At 45.4% G+C, this 22163-nt stretch overlaps 1 protein-coding gene across 1 annotated transcript in view; it reads right to left on the bottom strand.

The window, feature by feature from the left end:
• Positions 1-1026: 1026 nt before the first annotated feature.
• The window catches only part of LOC131264165 (uncharacterized), a 109974-nt gene continuing 88837 nt past the window's right edge, over positions 1027-22163 (bottom strand). Inside the window, exons 19-25 of the mRNA XM_058266453.1 lie at positions 17588-17982; positions 7726-7858; positions 3695-3833; positions 3372-3614; positions 2901-3287; positions 1191-1679; positions 1027-1127 (exon numbers count right to left, since the gene is read on the bottom strand). Of these exons, the coding sequence (XP_058122436.1) occupies positions 1027-1127; positions 1191-1679; positions 2901-3287; positions 3372-3614; positions 3695-3833; positions 7726-7858; positions 17588-17982 (1887 nt within the window). The remainder of the gene's footprint in view (positions 1128-1190; positions 1680-2900; positions 3288-3371; positions 3615-3694; positions 3834-7725; positions 7859-17587; positions 17983-22163) is intronic.

Below are 22163 nucleotides of genomic sequence, written 5' to 3'. Positions count from 1 at the left end.
CCCAATGGTCGGCGGCAGGGGATTTTCCTTTCCCACAGTCGCTTCCGGGCGTCCGTTCGATATATCCGGCGAACGCGATTTGAGCGGAATACTGCACCATCATTTTCCACTAGCCACCCGACCGGCCGTCCCTAGAGCTCGTATCGCGACCGGAAGGCTAGGACGGGAAGGGGGTACGGTTAAGGCTGAACCTGCCCTGAACCGATCCGTTTGGAGCACACCGGGAACTGAATTTGCCTTATTACATTATCGCTAATTGCACGACCCAACGACATGGGGGCCGCACGATGGAACGATAGCTTCTTCCGCCGACAAACGGCGGGACGGCGAGCATGATAATGAAGAAGATGCCGAAGATGAGGATGTCAATTTCCCAGCGGAGGCGAATATAATATGAGGGTTGGGATGATGATAGCGAATGATTATTAAATGAAATGGAGCGCGTTATGAGCGATTGAATAGCCGAAGCACCGGAGCCATATCCGATGATAAGGAGGTTCTCGGGCATACGAGAAAAGGGGAAAATATCAATCGGGTTTGTGGAGAGCATACGGTCCATATCCCTAATGCCGTTAGGGTAGATTTCGTTTTCCTTCGAAGATTGGTTGGTAAGCGAATTGGTAAAGATTATAGATATTGTTTTAAACCAAGAGCATGTTAGTGAAACATTTTACCACGAGATTATAACACAAGTAGTTTTGTAACAGTCTTTTAACAGATATTTTACAGAGTTAAATAATAAAGATCCATTCTTTTTATAGAAAATGCAAAATGCAACGTTGAAACAAATGCGTCAACTTTATAATTTACAAGTTTTGTTCAACTTGAAACGTTGAACAGCACTGAATAGTTTGATTGATTTCTTTATAAGAGTCCTGTTTGCCGGGGGCAATCAAAAGACAAACTAGGGCACCATTGCTGCAACAAAGTTCCCGAGGGCCCGCGCTTCATATTGGAGCGGGAAAATGGATGAACGGGAGAAAAGGGCACTGGGGTATGTTGACGAGGCTGCTCACGAGCAAATATTTAGCTATCTACTTCTTCAGACTCTTCGATAATTACTTCGTGAACACTGTGGCAAGTGGGTATTAGTGGTGCGCTAATGGAACCGGGTACCGCCGGCGCGGCTGTTGCCCCGGAGGGTGGTCCCGGCCCGGAGGAAGATTGTCCTGCTCCAACACCACCAACACCACCGCCACCACCTCCAGTGGTCGGTCGCAGCTGTATAGCGACGACAGAGGGACCGGTGTCGCCGGTACGGTTCAGCAGGTAGTCGAGATCGTGCGAGATTCGGTCCAGCATGCCGTCGATGTGCCCCGGATCGTCGGTTGACGTGACGGTAATGGTCGGTGGCATCGGTAGAGGTTTCTGAGCATGCTGGTCGGAGTAGTACGGCAGGATCGACACTTGGGATCCGCTCGTTCCCGATGCGGCCGCCGGTGCCGTTGTCGTTGACGTCGTCGTTGGCGGTGTCGTCGTTGTCGTTGGTATCGTCGTCGTGGCAGCCGAGATTGTTTTTCCCGTCCGGGGCAGTGATCCACCGAGAGCCGAGGACGGTGACGTTGAGCTTGGTGTGGGGCCAGCCGTCGGTGGCATCTGGCCGGGTGATTCGATTACAGTAACTACTTTCTTGCCGTCGTGCACCTCGAGCGCTTTACTCCGTATTCCGATGATGCTGTCTGGATGATGGAGGAGTAAGAAAAAGAACGTCAAGGGAGAGAAATAAGATAAAAAGGGAACAAGATTCCCGGTTGCGATGAGGCCATGGTGACAAATTGGTTCACGGCACGAAAGATGAAAACGAAAAGGCACAGTGGGGCACATGGACAAGTTAACCACGTCAAAACGTGTTTAAAAAAATGTGGTTCTTGTTGGGTATTGATGTAAACTATTTAAAACAGTTTCTTGCTCATGCTTGATACCTAGATATCAATAACACTGTTTAATAAATATATAAAACCACATGTGGCTAGACAAACTTACTTATAAGCCGTAACGTTATTCAAAACAATTGTTAACATATCGAAGCATATTGTAAAGAATCATCCTTAGTTTGTCATCCATTAATTACAACACGATTGTTTCAATGACGGTTCAATTTAGTTAGATTAGTGAAAACATATTACCATATTGATCTGAGGATAAGTAAAAAAATTTTATATGAAATTAAGGAAAATCGTTTTAGTTTGTGCTTGAAAAAATATGCCAAACTTATTCCAAGCGATGAAAAAAAGTTAATTAAAAAAACTGTATATTTGTTCCACTTTTTGATCCACTGTGCCTGTTGACCTGGCAGAGGAAGCTTTCCGTACTCAGGAACGGAAAAATCTTACAAGCTGACACTTCGAGTGGACCGCTTCTTCTGCTGATACTCGACAGATCGTTGATTTCGCTGCAAGCTCTGCAAAATGGAGATGATTGAAAGTGGACGTGGAGCAGAAGCCAGTGTAATGAGTCACTGTTTGCACGCGTCCGTCCCAAGTGGCTTTTCGACAATTTTGTTTTATGCAAGCTGTCAAAGTGCACGAAGCCGGGAGGAGAGCTAATCAGCCACAAGTTCGTAATTATCTGCACAAGCCTGAGGACTTGATGCCCGGTGAGGTTTCAAGAGCTGTGAACTTTTTTAATGATTTTACGTGAATGATGGGGGCCGAGCTGGTGGAGGATTGGCACGTATCATGTTCTGTAAGAGACACGTGTTACTTCAGGGAGTAGCACGAAAAGGAATTGATCGATAAACTGATCGGAAAATAAGATTCATACGATGGGTTTGGCAGTTTTGGGAATATATGTGTATGCTCCAACCATTCCAAACGGCACATCGATGGAATCGGAAGCGAAATCCAATCAAACGGTAGAGGGAACAGCCTATGAATAAATTAACGCACATCGCACCGTACCTTGCCCAACTCCTTTGAGGATGTCCAGCGTGCCAACGCCAACGAAATCGCTTGTATCCGCGGCCGAAATCGTCGGCAGGAAGCTCACCGAAGCAGGCAGCGGTTCCGGCCGGTGGCCACACGCGTGTGAGTGTTGCTGCTGCTGCTGCTGCTGTTGCTGTTGCTGATGCCACTCGATGCTCACGCTAGCCGCGCCGGTGTTGGCCGATGTCGGAAGCGGAAGACCCGGTGGCCCTCCTATCACCAGGCTGGGACCGGTTTCGATCGTGATCAGTGCGGTTGCGGGAAGTGGTCCCGCGGTCCCAACGGTGTTCGCCGTGAGAAGGCTTCCGGCGAGATCATAGCCTCCGTACGGGGCCGTCGTTACGTTGGCGTAGTTACAGAGCGTCCCGTGCGTGGATGCCAGGGCGAGGGCGGCTTCGTGGGACACCACCTGCTGGCAGATGGTGGGCGCACCGGCCGGTGGAGGCACACCGGTGCCACCGAGAAACGTGTCCATACTGTGCCCCTCCAGGTCCACGTGCAAGCAAGGCTCGATGGTCGTTATGTGCGGGGTTTGTTGTTGTCCTTGATGTTGCTGATGTTGTTGTTGCCCTGGCGGTTGTTGTTGTTGATGCTGCTGCTGCGACGATAGTATTGTCAGAGGAATCTTCGTTGTCTTACCTGCCGACGGTAGGCATTCATTATCCTTATCTAATTCCTGATTTGTATAAACTGTCGGGGGGAAATTGTGTAACCATTGATTGCTCTTGTTATTGCCGTGTCCAGCACGATCGGAGGCCAGATATACTTACAACTTAACGGACTATTGATTGATCCCGAGCAAAAGTTTTCGTCCAAGCTGTTTTTAGTACTCGACTTGCTACTGGTGGACTCGGTCGTGTCGTTCTTCAGCTCTGCCTTTACCACAAAACTAAACAATACACAGAACCCCTGCGGAAAAGAACGAATTGCAGTTGCTTGGTAAATAGCATGGCACACTGTATAATCAAACGTCAAAATTACTTTCCGCGTGGAAATTTGAACCCACGTCGGAAACACGAGGGAAATGAATTTTCGCGCACTGATTACACTGGTTGGTATGAAGTTCTTTGAAAAACAATATTCAAAAGCAATCTCGAAAATGAAACTGAGACTCACTAAAATTAATCAATTTCCAATTAGTTTAACAGCCATAACGAACAGGCCCCGATACTCGAATGCCAATTCCAACAAACTCATCGACTCAACTTCATCATTAGTCGTCGTTCGAATTTACACGACCGTGCGAGGGCCTCCAGGATTTGACCTGCTGAACGCTTTGTCCTGGCTGACCACAGGTACACACAGCAAATCAATCTAGCACGGCCCTCGAACGGATAGGGCGGTCAATAACAGATCGCTAGTCCATCGGACCCAACTTCATTTCCTTCATCGACCGGATGGGGCGCCATTCGGTAACGGGCCAATGTCACGTATCGCGTTTGACCAGCGGATCAAACCGTGTGCACTTCACCATCCCTAGGACCAACGAGGCCCCAATGGAGCATGAGTTTGTACACGAAAAAATGGCAGTATCTCAACGAACGATACCACGAACTTTGCGGTGTGTCGATTTCTTTTTCACTTTTCCGTGTCTGAAACTGCTGATTGGGAATGGAGAGATGACGCGACTCAATTAGTACTACTGCTACTACTTCTTTGTCCCACGAGACGATACGGAACAGATTTATTTAGCTCCCGATTCCCGTTCCACCCAACATAAGGCCTCGAGAGTTATGCTACCGATACTAAGTACTTGCGTGTGGCGACGCAAATGAAGTCATTAACTTCACGGCATCGGTGTCACTCATTAAATCGTGCCAACGTTGTTGGCGTAACAAGCACGGCCGTAAGGATGGGTTTGGTCTTTCAATGAAGATGATGATGTCGTTAGACATCTGAACGGACACTACCTGGAGGGATATGATTCCTCTGCACAGGAAATGAAACATTGCTCTTGGGAGCTCATTAATGGACGAGGCCGGAAAAAAAAAATCTACGAGCATGGGATGGTCACTACATGGCCAACATGCGTTACGGTTTTCAATGAAGCTTGCGAATCGTTATTACCTTTGTTAAGAGGCGTGTTCTTATTTTCATATCGTCCGTTCTTGAAGCGCTTTTTTCGGTGCTTTACGCTCGTTAAAACGTTCAATCCAACCTGATTCTTGCTTGGTAACAGAGGTTTATTTTGTCGTGAGTTGCAAAAAGTAAAAGTATACAACATGTGCCTCATATTTCCGTATTTTCAAGTTTCAAAAATTTTAGTTTCAAAAAATGGAAGTAAGTAACATGTGCCTTCTATTTCAGAATTTTCAAGTTTATAGACATGATCACTGTTTTTGACCAAAGGTGATTGCAGTATGTTTTAATTTGAAAATATTTTTTGTGTAGTAAACTAATCAACACGTTACGATACATAGAAGGAAATATTTTTTTAAACATTATAATAATCATAACAAAATTTTAAATACATATTTTCAGTCCCTCGACACGTTACAGTGGTTACTACATTAAATACTGTTTCATAATTCCAATTACTTCACTAAAATCACTTGAAATAAACGAAATACACTCGGTGTTGTTACTATACGGAATACTTACTTCGAGCAATGTTTTAAACAACATTTGGCAGCAGACATTTTCATCGAAAACTCGTTTCATACTTAAGCGCTTTCTCAAGAAAGCACCGAAAATGTAACTTGATTGTAGGAATATTGCCCCGAAGGTAGTCTATCTTTATGGCGTCCGAGCACGTGCAAATGGTTGTAGTGGCGATTGGTAATGTTGTCTCACCACTTCCGCTGGCACACTTTTACGACAACAGTAGTGTGCTGCTTAAAAATGGTGTGCACGTGTGGCATTTTACCGGTAATACCCATTTTATGGTACCGACACGATAACCGATCTGGTGGGGTCTCCTTTTTTACTCCCCAACTGGCTCAAGGGGGAAAATCGACATTCTTAAAATGGCGTTAAACAAAGCGAGAGCACCGGAAGTCGGGGATAAGAGAATGGCTTTGGGTAGGCGGGGGCAAAAAAAACGTATGCGATTGAAGTACTTCCCGGTTTAAAAAACGATCGAGATTTTTCGAGACCATCATTATTCCCTATGGGGTTTTTTCCAGGTGCCAGGAACTTGATGGGACGGAAACCTAGGCAATGGTAGAGATTTTCCTTTTAAACTCCTATGCAGGGAAGGAGAATGCAATCCGAGCGGGTTGATCATTGAATGGCACAGTAGCGGTTGCAACTAGTGTATGAAGATTTCATCGCAAAATAGTAAAAAAAAACAATCGGGAAACCCCAAGCAGCCCGTTGCTGGCAGTGGCACTGATTGTTATGTGTCCCATGAGCGAACCTACGGACCTGCTTTCGATCGATGGTAGGAAATGGAATCTATTCCTCATGGGAAATGTTAGCTTGATCTTCCCGTTCTTGAGAAGCGTATCGGGTGGAAATGATTTTTGCGATGGTTCAAACAATCGGTTGCCAAGCGCTGGCAGCACCTTCTCGACTGTACGTACACCAGGCGAAGCTGATGTTCCGTTTGTTTTTTCGGTCTGCTTCTTGCCATTCGCCTTTCGGAGAGGAAAAAGTGCCGGCTCACGTTTGTCGAAAAGATTTTGCCCAATAGCTTGGAGGGGAACCAGGAAAGCAAACGTGATGCCACGAGGAAAACACAGACACTGGCCAAACGGTCCCAGGAATGGGTGCGTGCGGGTGGGAAAAGGGATGCACAAATCGAATTTTTCATTGCCACTGTTTCCCGTGTTCGCTTTCCGTGCTTGAAGGTTTTGGTGGGTTTTTCCTTTATTTTATTGTCGAAACCGGAAAATTTCCTTTCAACGGGATGGCTAGAGCAGCAAAAAGCAAAAGAAGTATCGGACACGGGCACGCAAGTTGCGCTCTGTACTAAAGTACGTAAGGCTCTCTCGCACGGTTCGGCAACCGCGGTTCACATGGATCCGGTAGTCCGGTGTCCCGTGGGAACACCCAAGCCAGCACCGACCAGCAACATCACCTTCAAGAGCAAGTGTATGAATTTTCCATTTACGACCATGTCCGCGGAGGAAAAATGGATACCGACACCGGAACGGAACAAATTCCCCTCCGTGCCATGGGGAAGGACGAGGACGTTGGGAAATCAGAAGGGTGAATAATTCATAATTCTGTTGATTGTTGTTGTCTGCCAACGTGATGGAGTTCGATCCTACGTGAATCGGATTACAGAGGGGGCCGTTCTTGGCTCTTGATGTTTTTCTTTCATTTCCGTCAGGAAGAGAACACCCAAGAAAAGAGTTCTTTGTGTAAAGAGTAATGCAAACATATTTGTTTGATGTATTTTTGTTATGTTTCTTAATGACTGTATGAAACAATCTAAGGAAATAATTCAATTAACATCACGTTAATTTAAGAAAATATTAGAAAATCCCATGAAACATTTCAATTACATTACTCATAGTGCAGAAGAAAATGAAACGAAGGAAATCATCAAAGCATTAAAATAGACAGTGTATCGAAAAAGATGCTTTTAATAGCCCAAAAAGACCCAAACAACTGAAGCAATCAGAATTTACGTCAATTGCTCGGTACAACTTCAGACATCGCCGAAGCGTTTCAATGACTTTTCCGTTTGGATATGTATTCATCCGGTCGGTTCCGCAACTCGAGGGGAATGGGGCACAAAAATGAACGTACAGAATAATTCGATTTCGGTAGAGCGAGAACGAACCCGTTACGGAAAGGAAAATCCACCCGATAACTGCGTGAACATTTTTATGATTCTCCCTCGTCTACTTACCAGCGCTATACTGTTGCCACCGAACAGATAACCTCCCGACGGCTGGCCGTCGGTGTTGACGTACACCAGGTAGAACGTGTGGCAAAGTACGTTCGACACGAACAGCAACCCCGTCCGGTAGAGCAGCCCGATCCTGGATGTGTGGAAAAAGGGAAAGAAAAAAGAGCACCACGTGAAAAGCTGGAGAACAACAGTTAAGCATCGAACAGAACAAAAAAAAATCGGGAATGGGAAGAAAATGCGGAAAATCGAATACGACGATTGGGTAGGATGAAAGAGTCCATAATCGTCAGCATCTGACTCGGGGGCTCGAGCCCCAACCCCGAGGAGGTGTTTTTCCAGGGCACCGTTCCCGACAGGATGATAATTTTCTTCCGGCCTTTCCCACCTTGGTATTCCGCCTTTTCGTCGGTGTTCGGAAAAATCCTAGTGGGCAAGGATTAACATTGTTCGATGGATGAAATTTCTCGCTTCACGTACGGAGTGGAAGAAGTTGAATGCTTATTTGAATATCCCAAATTGTGTTCGGAACTACTGCTTTGGCTTTTCCCCTTTTCTCCCAATCGGTATCCCGCTTTGATAGGATTTCTTCCCCTTTTTGATGGAAGGTGGATGTATGGATGCAGGTGTATGTTTGCGAAGAGCTTGCCGAATGTATTTGCAGAAAGTATCTCCCCTGACGCTTGTTGCTTGCCGGGAACCGACTGTGCAGCATCGAACTCTGTTGCTGCGGAAATGAAGGAAGCAGGTGGTTCCAGATTGACACTTGTTCAGCATCATCCGTTCGGTCGATGGGGTTCGAACTATTCCGGGTTGAGTGCATTCTTTCTATCACACACCAGTTCGGTGGAGAATTTCCACCCCCCCGGGAAAGATCAATGAGCAAGCGAGGATGTGCGCCGTTTCGAACGGTCGATCGGTTTTGTGTTGGGTTAGCTTTTTTTTTAACCCGTGCCGGGTTGGGAATGGAAAACAATTTCCTTTAGCAGCGCATTTTCCAATACCGATCGAACGCTGATTTTCACCAACCTTTCCTGCTCCCGTGGGGCAATGGTGAGGTTCGGTTGGGACAAATCCCACCCCGCATGTTTTGACGAAACAGTGGTGGGGGGGTTTGGAGCGAAGGGTTAAACTACCACAGCAGAGGGAATGTCTAATATTCACGAGTAGCAATCCAGTGCTTATTAGATGACGATGGCAGGAGAATGGCGAGTGGATCGTGGAGGCAATTTACCAGCTGGCAACACTGGTTCGGAACCTGGGAGAAAAACGGTTACCATGATGATGCGAATGATAGAAAAGTGGAATGCGGAACAAATTGGGCACAGATTTCGAGCATTCCGGGGGAGATCATCACACTTCAGTTCAGCCTTGCCCAACGAGCAGCCCGAGCTCGAGCAGCTGGAAAATGATGAAAAGGATGCTTTACTGACACTAGTTTCGATGATGATCATGATGATGGTGATGAAGCCATTTTGCCAGACGAAGTAAGACATCAAACGAGGAAAATGACAAGACCCGATGGAATGACGGGGAGCATCTGCTCGGAGCGAACGTTTCGTTTTTTCTTGGTCAGCTAACCGATACGATTTCGGTTCGATTGAATTTTAAAGAGGGAAATGTGCTGACACGGATGAAGCTTGTGGCAAGTGGGTGGGAGTGTGTGGGTTGTTTGATGTGGCTCGTTGATAAAGTATGACCATAACTAAATTGAACCAAAGAAAGCGCGCTACTGTGGCGCCTCTAGTGGCGTCAGCCGGAAACTAATATTTTTAGTAGTATTAGTAAACAATAACAATGAAGTTGTGAAAGTTTCAGACCTGTACTATTTTTTTTCGCTAAATGCCGTATAATGGAAATTGATCGACCAAAAATAGCTCCGCACAAATAACTGGAAAACCAAGGCAATTGAGCAAATTGAATAAGCCGGGAACCCATAAAAAAAAAACAATAAAAATGACAAGTATTTATCTTTTGTACAATTATGCATAACGATTGTTATAAAAATAGGTTTTCAGTATTCTAGTGTTCACTGTTCTTATAAATTCACGTATTTTGTGTTTTGGTTCCTGCATTAGCGCTCGTATCGTGGAAAGGGACACCGTTTTTGCAACGTCCGTTCACTTCTTCTTGCCAAGAACATCTCTAACTGTTTCAACACTTCGTCTAAAATGAAGTTTTGTGATTGCCCAGAGTTTTTCGATGGGGTGAAACTCTGGGAAATTTGGTTTTGGTACCAAGTGGATCTTATTGGTCCAGTACCACTCCAAGACCACCTTGTAATAATGGCAGGTCGAAAATTCAGCAAAATACTTCATGTGAATTTATAGGAACAGGGAACATGTAAATAGTAAAAACCTATTTTTAAAACTAACCTTGTGTATAACAGTGCAAAAGAAAAATACTTTTGATTTTTCTTTGCTTTTATTATGGATTCCAGGCCTTGTCAATCTGTCCACCGGCGCTCCAGTGATTTGTGCGGAGCTATTTTCGGTCGATCAATTTCCATTATTCGGCATTTCGCGAAAAAAAATAGTACAGGTCTGAAACTTTCACAACTTCATTGTTATTGTTTACTAATACTACTAAAAATATTAGTTTCCGGCTGACGCTACTAGAGACGCCACAGTAGCGCGCTTTCTTTGGTTCAATTTAGTTATGGTCATACTTTAAGTGGAAATTTATCAACAGTAGTTACTGAACGGAACCTTTGATTTAATAATACATAGATAATCATGAAAAAATAATTTATAATTTTCAAATCATTAAAAAAAATCTTGGCCCACTCATTATGTTTAGATAATTATTTAACTAATTTTGTCCACATAATAATATGAAGAAGATATTTGGAGAAAAGTTTGAATGGCATAAAACCTTAAAAAACACATCTGGAATATAACTAGAACATATGTTTGTTAACTAGTTTATAGAAAAGAAATCAAACATTCATTGATTTGAATCATGTTTATTTTGTGAAAAAGAAATCAAACTTGAGTTAAACAAAGTTTTCACTCGAGTATCATTTGAGTAAAAGGTGGAAAAACTTACCTCCACCGTATTCTTCAAAATTGGGAAGCTTTTATAAGTTTTCCTGTGGGTTTTCTTGTACATGAAACTACTGAAAACTTTTTCGTGTATCTTGTTTAAAGTATCAAAGAAGTTCATTCAACAAAAACTCCATTTCATTCGTGGTCAACTATACAAAAATATAAATCTTTTACCCTGTGGTCTAGGGGTTTAGTGCAAAGCTTTTCCAATTAAAATGTTAGAAAACTTTGCCAACACTAATCTGGATTAGCTTAGTATTGGCAAGTCGGTTGACGTATGGTTTTGTTTGCTTTCGCCGTAGTACTTCGTATCAGTTTGCAATGGAAAATGAAGGTGCAAATGCTGGGGAAAGTTTAGAAGTAAGTAAACGAAATTCTATCGAATTCCTGCAGTTCGGCTGAACTAGAAAGAAAATTAAGCGTACCTCAACGTGCAAAAGTTTTGGTAGAAAAACTAAAGCTTATCGATACAAGTTTGTTGCATTCACTGCATCATCCACGTTCATCCAGTTCAAGGAAATGTCGGCTTTTTATTTGGTCAAACTGGGCGGAAAGAACGGAAAATCGCAGCGATTGATCGACGGGGCAACATTTTAAAGCAGCACTTTTCCTCACCGTCCTCAAACTAGTGCTCCGTGCGATGACCAGGGGGAACAATAGAAATAGAAACGTCGCAATAGACCAACGCTGGAACGAGTTGTAAAACTTTAAAATCAATAGATCATGTCGTCGATGCCGGTGGACCATTGCGATTGAATATTGGAAAACTTTTTCTCCTTTCCTCTGCAACCCCCTTTCGGATCCTTCCCGACTTTCTTCCTGCTCCTGGAAGGATGTTGTCGAAAGAGTTTGTTTTACAACCGATCAAGGGACTGTGACCTAGAAACGGGCTGCAAGGTGGTATGCACTGTAGGAGTTGTTTACTTCCTACACAAAAGGGATGTCCATTTTCCTCCCACACGGAACCATTATTCCGGTTGCTTGTCTTTCGGGCAGCAGACCCATACGTACACAGGCACATTCATTGGATGCCGGTGGGCAAATATTTTCCGATTATATCACCACTGCCGCCGGGGCGTTTCCCGGGAGGTGTCTCCAGGAATTTGGGTTTCCTCGTCATTCCTTGGACCGTTATGCTAGGAGTTGAACTGCTAGACTCTGAGGGGCATTAAGGACGTCTGCCCTTGGATCCAGGGGGTTCGTGGAATGCGAGCTGAAGCTGTGCATCATGATTATTATTGTCTTTGCTCGACGATACCTTATCCCGGCCGAGGGTTCCCTTCTATTCCCAATTCAATAAAATCGAACACATGTACGAACGGTCCGCTCCGATGTGTTTTTCCCCGCTCGGAAAAAGTTCACCCACAACAACTTTTGTTGCAACTTGGTGCAGGTATGGTTTTTTTTTGGCTGGAGAAAAATCAACTAACGAAGCTAGTCCTCCGATGCATCATCATCATCGTGTCTTTGGAAGTTGATTCGCAAAGAATCTAAATCCTTTTAGCCACGATCTGGGAGTTCGATTTAGACTTGGGTTTATTTGATAGCTTCCTTTTAGAACCTTGGACCTTGGCTCCATCGAAACTTGCTTACAGCTCTCGTTTGAGTTTTAGATTACACGAGTAGCCATTTGATCGGAAATGGGCGAACGGTACGACTCCGGGAATTGTGATCGTTCTATTTTGTTGCATCAATGGGATTGTTTACCCGGGCGATTGCACTGTAACGGAAACTAATAGAATGCACAATTACCGATGGCAGTTTTGCTGACGCTTATTTCTTCCATCAGGTTGGAATATTGATTTGGCTGGCAAAGGAAGCCAAAGCAGGACGATGGGCTGGGTTTAAATGGATAAGTTTTTGTCAAACCGGTTTCGGCTTTCCATCTCCAGTGCAATCGATATTTCCTTCGTACAACATTCAATTCATACATCATTAAAATACTGATAAATCAGAATTTGATCATTAGAATCAATGCCTCTTTCACTGCCGTCTCCGATCATCCGTCTGTATTAGCCGATTTGTGAGAATCACGCCATACATATCGCGGTCGCGCGGCCGATTCCAGCCTGATCCGAGGATTTGCAAAACCCATCGGAAGCGGACAATTTGGTGTGATTTCTTGCAGCCAAATCCCCAACCCACCTCGCAGTCGTAAATCTCATTCTATTGGCGCTGATTGAAAGAAATCGTTTACATCCGGGCGGCGGGCTTACGTAAAGCGGCGAGATGGAGGTCAAGATGTCTGGTGTGGTCTCGCTGCTGGCAAACGGGGTTCCTTAGCTTAATCCTGGCCCTACGAGTGCCTCCCGAAAGCGGCTAAGCGAAGGCGTAATGCTGCCTTCCGGGTAGAAGCGAGAAGTGCCGGCCTTAGTGCTCAAGAGGGTACAGTAAGAGGTAGTCGGAGTTCGTTCTCAGAATCAGGACCAACCCGGGGGCTGTAGCGAAGAAAGTTCCGAACGTCAGCCGCACCCAGCACACTGGAGTCGCTCGTTAGGATATGGGGTGGTCTTGGGTGGAAAAGTCTCCCCATCTCCCTCCGCATGATGTTCCACTGCTTGCCACACTCGAGGAGAGTCTAGAGTGGCCCCAAAAAAACCCACCCCGGTAGCTACCGGACGACCGGATAAGGAAAGGATTTATTTGGCTTTGTGCACGAGCCAACGCTGCCGATGGCCCATTGAAAGCCCCTCGTGTATGTGTGTGTGAGTGTATGTGCACATCGTACGCGAAGATTGTCCTTTATCCCTTCGTTTATTCACACGAACGAGACGGTTTAATGGGGTTCTACAAACCCCTGCCCGGCATTGCCACTGTCGGTTTCTTTGGCAGAAGATGTCCTTTTATTTTTTGTTTTTCACTTCCTTAAAGAGACGACAAAATTGTGACTTTCGTCGGAACAGAGAGAGAGAGCGAGAGAGACTGCCCCAGTGAGTTTGTTTATACTGGTGCACTTGCAATGCAGATAACACGGCCAGCGGAGCTCAAGCGTGGACGGTAATGCAACCCAAAAGCTCTCGACCCTGGGAGATGCTCGATTGCAATCGCCCTAACGAAGGTAACGATGCGAAACGGGCCGAGGCGAAATAAATGCCAAAGAAATGCAGTTCCGCATAACAATGCACTCAAGGGGCCGGCTGACGACCCTTCTCAGGCTCGGTCCGTAAATTGTGCTCCAGTGCGAAGTTCGATGGCCTTTAAGCGGAGTTTTGCGCTTGGGGAGAATTGAAAAATATTCAATACCGTAAATGACAGCGGCGCAAAGCAAAGGCGAAGCCCAATTTCGTGTTTCTTAGGCCAAAGAACTTTTCCGGTCGTGTAAAGAAACGTCTGCGGAACGTGTGAGGTGGTGGGAAAATCGGAGGAAAAATCCACACGTGCGCCACACCACCACGGGGGGAATTGCGAGCGCCAAGCATCCGTTGGTGTGGAAACGCGTGGAAAGTGCGGGCACCATGACGTGGAACGAACAAATTTTCCAGCGCCATGGCGTGGGAAGAAAGTTGGCGCTCGTTTTTGGCACCGGGAAAAACGTGCAACAAATTAAACTTTATTTTTGTGTTGCGCCGGCGGTGCTCGCTTTCCGTTTTGTTTCCGTGCCGTCTATTTTTTTTTTTTTGGAGCTCGTGGAGGAGAAAATGGTACGACTTAGCGGTGATTTGTTGCCCAATTGAGCAGAACGCCACGGTTAGAATGATGTATTGGGCGTGTATTGAATGTAACTGCTTGCTTCATTAGAGCGGATGCCATTTGATTGAATTATTTACAACTTGTGTTATTGAACCAGACGAGCCAGGAATGTGAAAGTTCAAACCGAAATTTCTCAGTTCACCGTTTTCAGTTGTATATCCAAGTTCTATGTTAACTATTTTTTTAATGTGTTTATGTATCTGTCGATTTGATTATTTTTCTGTTAAACAAATATGGCTGTAGTGTTTTGTTTTCCATTCACTAATTTATCCTTAACGATGACAATACCATACGAGCAAACATCGTTATCGCTTTATACAAACGATACTCCATAGCGGAAGATAGTTGGGCGTACTAAATATAAAGCATGGCAAAATAATGGGGCGGAAAATGGGGAAAAAATTGTGCGCCACTCAAGATTACCATAAATAACGATGTTTATTCAATTTGCTCTACCGATTTGCAATGAGTGCCGTTGGTGTGGGTGTGTGTTTGGACGTCTGAAGATGATAGCATTTCCACTTGGGCCCGAACTTTATCCCTCCTTCTCGTACTGCCTTCACCCAAACTAGTCGATAGTTGGGGTTTGGTATATTTTTCTGTGTTTGTTTGCCACAGATGGAACAAATCCAAAGCTCTCGACGTTGCGCCTAAACACTAACGCCTTCACCGACGTCTTCGCTACCCACGGGAATGGTTCACTGTTTATTATTTCTATGGTTTCCCCAGAAGCAAAGTGCTTTTCTCACGCAGGCATCGAAAATCGAACCTAACGTTCGAGAAGGGGAAAAAAAAGATTGCAGCAATATGACAGGGATGGTTCGGTTTTGTGGTTCATAAATAAATAGATGTTCGTGCGCTGGCCAGAGAAAACATTCTCCTTTTCCCGCTTGGTGCAGGATTGTATCCCGATGGAATAAAGGGAGGGAAACGCCCAACCCCAATCACAAACCCAGCACGCAGACGGGGCTTTTCCAGCCGGCCAGACTCTCCGGTATCGATATAATCATTCCGGATCCGGTTTCCCATGTGGTAGAACGCTCGAACGAGAAGAAAGCAACCCCCCCCCCCCCCCCCTTCGTTTCCTTCAGGCGGGGGTGAATCTGGTTGAACCGGGGTTCGAAACCTCGGCATCATCGGGATCGGTTCCATGTGGAAGACTCAACAAGTCACTCCACTCGGGAGAAGATTCATTGCCCAACCAACACACCCACGGTTCGGCGTGCCTGAGACGGTGTCGGTTCACCGAAACATTGCGAAGGACCCGAAAGGGAAAACGGTGCCGTCGGTATCCTATCCTTTTCGCTGAAGCGTTCGATTTTTTCCCTGTAATCAGATTATCGAAAAGGTTCCCTATTGCACTCCACCCCGTCAAAAAACTCTTCCCTTTCCTTCCGAGCCATGTTCGGTCTGGTGAAGTAGAGTCTCGAGGGTTAAGACGTGTCCCGGACTGTGTGCCACTCGTTTATTGTCCATTGAATTTCCCAGCATATGGAAAACAAATTTAATAAATTCTATTGCCTACGGTGACCGGCTGAACCGGTCCCCCAGAATGGGAGGCTCGATGTCGTGTGGGATTTCGGGTTACGGAAGCGAGCTGATCAACAACGAGACCATGAGAAGAAGCTTCTTTTCCTTGAGGATGGATGAGGATTTGATGATAAAGTTCTACCCCCCCCACCTGCCACAGTGCTCTGCTGTGTTGATATTTTTCTTCGATTGTCCCTCTAGCCCTGGGGGGGCGGTAGCGAAAAATGAATCTTGTTAGGCTTGGTTTCTTCTCCATATTCCGATAGGACGATCCAAGGGAGCGCTTGCGTCCCAGTGGACGGTTGTTATCAGCTTAAAGAGTTAAACGTGCCCCGGAGGGCCCGAAAGGTATCGTTGGAAGTTATTTGCATGGAAACCGATAGGACACTGATTAACTTTAAGAAAAGCGGTCGAAAAATGGACGCACCAGCGAGACGCTGTGAAGGCTATTTTAGCCACCAAGGGAGTGTTTTCCTTCCGGAGCGGATCAGTATAACAGACAATTTTCGTTGAAAGATTTTTCCTTTGTTTTTGCTTCCCTTTGGAATCCAATACATTAGGAAAATCGTTCGATTTCCTACGGGGGTTTTCGGGTGCACTTTAATGTATTAATCAGAAAATAGCGCCCATTTAGATATTAATCCGGGCCCCATCAAAGACCGAAGATGCTGCCCCGGGATCGCGGGGGTGCACAGTCGAATCGGTCGCGATAAGCGTTACGATTTACGATCAACGACACGAAAACTTGTCTGATTATGATAAGTGCATCCCAATTCCTTCATCAACCCCTCCCGCCTCCAGCACGCTGCACCACGAGTTCAACGAGTTTCCTATTAATGAAATGATTCCAGATCAGACAACTGCATGTGCGTCATCCGAACGTAAATGATTTGATTACCGGGTGCGGAGTCAAAACAGGGAAAACGAAACGTTACGGTCCTGCCCCGAAACCGGGGTTTCGCGATTCGGTGTGCGAAAGAAAATGAGTGCCATTCAAGTGCAACCCCTAATGGTTTTCAGCTCGTTCGGATGCTTGAGCCGCGCATGAAAGCATCGTGGATGAAAGGAAAGTTTTCCCGGCGCTTCGGAAGCGAAAGGCAGAGGAAGGAGAAAAAAAACGGTGGAGCGCAAAACAACGTCCTACACCGTACCGACTCCGATTCTAGCCATTCGGATGGTTCGTCAATCGAAATGTGCAAAGTTCAAGACCTGTTTCCATCATTTTCAATGGTGCTGCACGATCGACTTACCGTCGACGGTACGACGGTCCACGTTCCGAACCTCGTCTACGTTTTTCATCCTTTCGAACTTTGTGCAGAAAATCGGAAAGGACAAGCACCGAAACCGGGAGGCAAGAACTCCCTGTGGGAAAACAAGCACTTCTTCGTAGCAACTCCAGGGTATCAAATATCAAGCACCCAGGGGGGGGGGGGGGGGGACTCCATGGTCCCGTGGTGGAAAACAGACGAGGTTGTTATTTGATGATAGAGCGTTGAAGGGCGTCTCGAGAAATGTAACCATCGTTGCAGCACCCGAAAGAAGTTTGCCTGTTTCGATCCGGTTTTTTTTTCCGCTCAACTTCAAAATCGACCTACCTCCGTACGATGCAAGCGTTGTGTTTGTCGTGCTTCCGGGCCAGGTACAGCAGCCGCTTGATGAGGGTGAGGAAGAGCAGCACGAAGAGCACCACGAACAGTGCCTCGATGACGACGAACAGGACGAAACCGAAGGAGTCGGCCTCGTGCCACCAGTGCGGCGGAGACTCGAGCATCACGTTGTAGACGAGCGGCGTGGAGGTGGCGCACAGGATCGGCAGGAACCAGCTGAGCCCGATGCTGCCCGAGATGCCGGTGGCCAGGTTGGTGGCGGCGACCAGCTTGCGGCTCGGACCGTGCAGCTCCGTCGTGACCAGCACCGTGATGGCGACCAGGGTCGACGTGCTGAGGAGCAGAAATCCGGACAGCAGCGCCATCACCAGGGCGTACCATTCCTGGAACGGAAGAAAAAGACGAAAAAGGCCAAAAATAAAACACCAACCATACCTTCGTAGACCATTAGCCGTTTGGTGTGAGTGGAAGTGAGGTGGTCAACCGAAGATGTTTATGATTCGCCATAATAACGTTTACGATTCGACGAGTCTCTTTTCTTCCGATCGGTTTTCTACGAATTGGTCTTGTGGCCATCGACACGAGTTTGTTAGTTTACCGCAAGTTTTTCTCCACCTCCCGGCAAGCGGGCGAGAGTCCTTCGGAAAATGGTTGTGTATCGTTTATCTGGCTTCATACTTTTCCCGGGGAGTTCGGGGAAATGGCGAATCGAATGGCGCTGGTTTCCGCCAAAGTGATGTCGATTTCAGCGATTGATGCGCCACTTTGCATCTTAATGGGATTTGTTTATTTATGCTTTATTTTTATCAGGTATTTGAAGTGTTTGAGGAGAGGAAAATAATTTTCTTTTTATCACACCTTCAGCAGAAAAAGAAGAAATTAAACATCGCAATTTAACGCCTCTTTCACATTCAACGGAGTGAAACGCATTTCCCAAGATGCTTTGCTATTTCTGAAACCGTCTGCAAGGGTGTGATTTTCACCATTGACCTTCTTTGCCTATTAGAATGACGCCATACCAACACAGCTCTTGGACATATCGATCAACAGCAGTGGTTTGGGGTTTACGATTTTGCATGAACGCTACATCAAATTAGCAGCTCTCCGACGTGTCGGTAACACTCAATTAATTGTCGTAATAAATTCATTTTCCACCCGGCAGCGTAATTTCAGATTTTGCACCAAGGTCCTTATCCATCCGTCGGCATGTACTCTCGTATTTGTAGAAGGACCGGTTGCATCTTCCGTGAGAAGGGGCGAATCTAACGGAGCCTTGATGCCTTGAGACTGACCGAAGTATCCTTAAGATCCGTAATGGAGTGACACCACGTGATGGAGAATGCTATCAGGTACCAAGAACTCGAACCAAGATAGTGTAAAACAGTTCTGGACAAAATATTATTTTTAGGAGAATTGTGTTAGGAGGACTAGAAAATGATAAATAATTTTTATTTCTGACCTAAGCCTTAAGTTTTAAGACTTTATGATTAAGTATTTATGATAACTATTTTGTCCAATAGTTGGTACTGATTGTTTCCACTATTCCTCTACGCGGCACAACCTAGAAAGTGGTTTTCTAGTAGACTTGTAGAATCGGTTATCAATCAAGTGGGAATGAAATTTATTGGCTTGTAAGTACGTTTTGCCATCGGACGTGCTACCTAACGGTCACCTGTTCGGATTGGGCCAACGTTGGCGCACTGAAGTTGCAAGGATTATTGAAGATGCGACATCCCTTCGATGCGAAATCTTCCTTTGAGTAAGTTGCTTACATTTAGTTGTTAACATTTTTATATGAAAGATTCCAGGTGAAATATACACACATTAAATTGTTGGTAGGAATTTGTGTCCGAGAAAGCCCTTCTTTTGGATGGGTTGAAGAAAAAACACAAGAAAACAAGAGTGTTTCTCATTATGATCCACCGACGACAGGAAGATAAAGTGCAATAGCTGCGAAACGCCCCAAAATGTATGCCAAAGGAGTTCTTGCCTTTCTAGAAAATTCATAAGCAATATTTGTCAGCTGGTGCATTCGTGCTCATGTTGCAGTTCTGTTGTGCATTTGATCGCGAAACGGTTATTCGTATCCCGAGAGGGCTGAAAGGCTAAAAAAAAAATGAAGCTCCAACAAAATGTGCATAAAAGAAGCTACTGACTTCCTCTCTCCCCGCTCAAAGATCCAACTGGTGCCAAAAGAGGCAAGATAATGCTAACGATGACGAGATGTCGGTGTTGGTGTTGCGCTGTGTGCTCAAGAAAAATGCGAAAGATGGGAAAATCAACTGAGCGAAACAAAACAAAAAAGCAGAACAAATGCTTGCATTTAGTGCTTTTATCACGGTGACATCGGCGTCCGCTTGCATGGCGCGGTAAAAAAAAACACGTCCATTTTTAAGCACTCACTTGAGCGCCGCATAAACGCCAGCAAAACGGGCGGAACAAATTTTCCCCTCTAAGGAACGTGCGGCGAACGATGAGTGAAGATTGTGAAAAGTGCAGAAAACGAAAACGAAAAACTGCGAACTGCAACGTGCCATCCGTGGCGTTCGCGTGTCCTGCAGTGGAATGGTGCAATGACTTGCAGCGAAAAATGGCAGCGGAAAAATGGTCGGCGATCAGTAGAATATTTATTTGCACACAAGCGGCGTGGGTGCAAAAAGAGGTAGAATGGAGTAAAAGCAAAGCATGTTTTTCTGCCAAATAAAGCAATAAGGAATGTTAACGAGAGAATGCCGCCAGCTTGCGCAATTGTGCGATGGGCAAAAAATGTGCAGGTGTCCAAAAGAAGGTCGACTAGAGTGAAGAAGTGCAGGTGAAAAACGTTTAAGACAATCATTTTTTTTATGAACTACAAAATGGGAGTTGCATCATAAATACTACAGCATTCGGTAGGTGGATAATACAGATAGATAAATTGTTTATGATGAACTATAGCTTTGAAATGAGATATAAGTTATTCTGTTGGGGTTTATATTAAAATGCTTATTAATTGAATAACATTTTATTAATTAAAAAAAAAAAATATGGTTGGTTACCTAAAATTATCATAAAGAAAGTCCAGTTTAGCTCGTTGCCAACTTTAAGCCAATCGTTTGAGAAAGTTTACGTAAAGACATCTCCGCTATCTCGCGGGAAACTGTTTGTAGGAAAACCAGAAACTCTCAAACGGTGTGGGAATAGCTTCTGTTACCAACCAATGTTACCTTACATTCACCACATACACCAACCAGAGTATGTACTGTCTCAAGTGTCCTGGCGTTGCTCGACTTTCCTCGTTGGGCAGACAATAGCCCCGTGGCAGCAGCTGGCAACCGTATCGTCTTGGCCCGTATTGTGATGCAAGTGGTCTACTTGGTTGGCACAGTTTATCCATTGGAAAGACCATCCTCCCATCGACGGGGAGAGAAAAGTGAAACATTGCACCATGCGCCTGCTGGTGGATAATAAATTAAGTGGAATTTATTAGGCGAATGAATATGGAACCCGGGTCGAGAGCTCGAGCCCCGAGCCGCACAGACGGTGCCATCGAAGTCGTCGGTTGCGTGCATTGCGGCACAAGCGCTGACGATTGGTGTTTGATGTATGCACGTATGATGTGCCGCAGGGCAAACGCCCTCGATTTCTTACGGCTTATACTGAGAAAGTGGCTTTGTTGTTTGTTTTACGTATGCTCGCTACTGCCTCGAAGACTTTCAAACCACCAGATGATAAACTAATGCTTAGTTCAAATGAAGTGATCAAACTTCGGAAGCTGCAGGAAAATTGCATCTGGTCGGGCGAATACAAAGGATGCAAGTGGTGCAGAACGTTATCCCTTCCAGCTCGAGCAGACGTTTGATGCATGAACCGTTGCTTCAATGTATTCGAATGAAAGCGATGGGATGAAAACATTCATTACATAAATTTACTGCCGTTTCTTGTAACCGGAATCTGTAATCCGTTGAAAATAACATTAATAATTTAAATATTCTAACATTCCAGCAGCTGACTTTGCACACAATCATCATACGCCTGACCGAGTACGTAAATCAATATCTTGTGGCATTGCGATGAAACCAGCGAAACAATTTTCTGCATCACCGAACATGCTTGGCATAGCTTGACTTCAGTCAACCATGGCAACGAGACGTTGTGAGAAAGTCAACGAAAAGACCATGGAGAGGGACCACGTGCAGCTGTCCACTGCCACGTGCTGAAGGTTTATTGAATATTAAATTATTGTTTGTTATTGATTTAAAGCTCATCCGGCGGCAGGAAGTCGAGTCATTCGAAATCTCCTCCCACCTTCAGTGAAGCATCTCAACGAATTCCGATTCAATCGATTTATGCACCGTCTTACGATGCGTAATGCTTCCACAACTCCTTGCTAATGGGCGCACGTATAATTGACTTGCGATTCCATTTCTACGTTCCGCGGGTGCATCGTGAGACATTAGTGCAGTCCAGAGGAATCGTCGCGAGAACTCTGGCGGAATGCTTAAAGAGATGTTAGATTATTTATCTACTCGTAGGGGCCTGTTCGGGTGGAAGCTAGTGAACACGCTGGCGGGCAGACTATCATTCT

This window comes from Anopheles coustani, chromosome 2 (genome assembly GCF_943734705.1).
Source record: "Anopheles coustani chromosome 2, idAnoCousDA_361_x.2, whole genome shotgun sequence".
Lineage (NCBI taxonomy): Eukaryota > Metazoa > Arthropoda > Insecta > Diptera > Culicidae > Anopheles > Anopheles coustani.
This window is presented reverse-complemented; position numbering and strand designations above follow the sequence as displayed.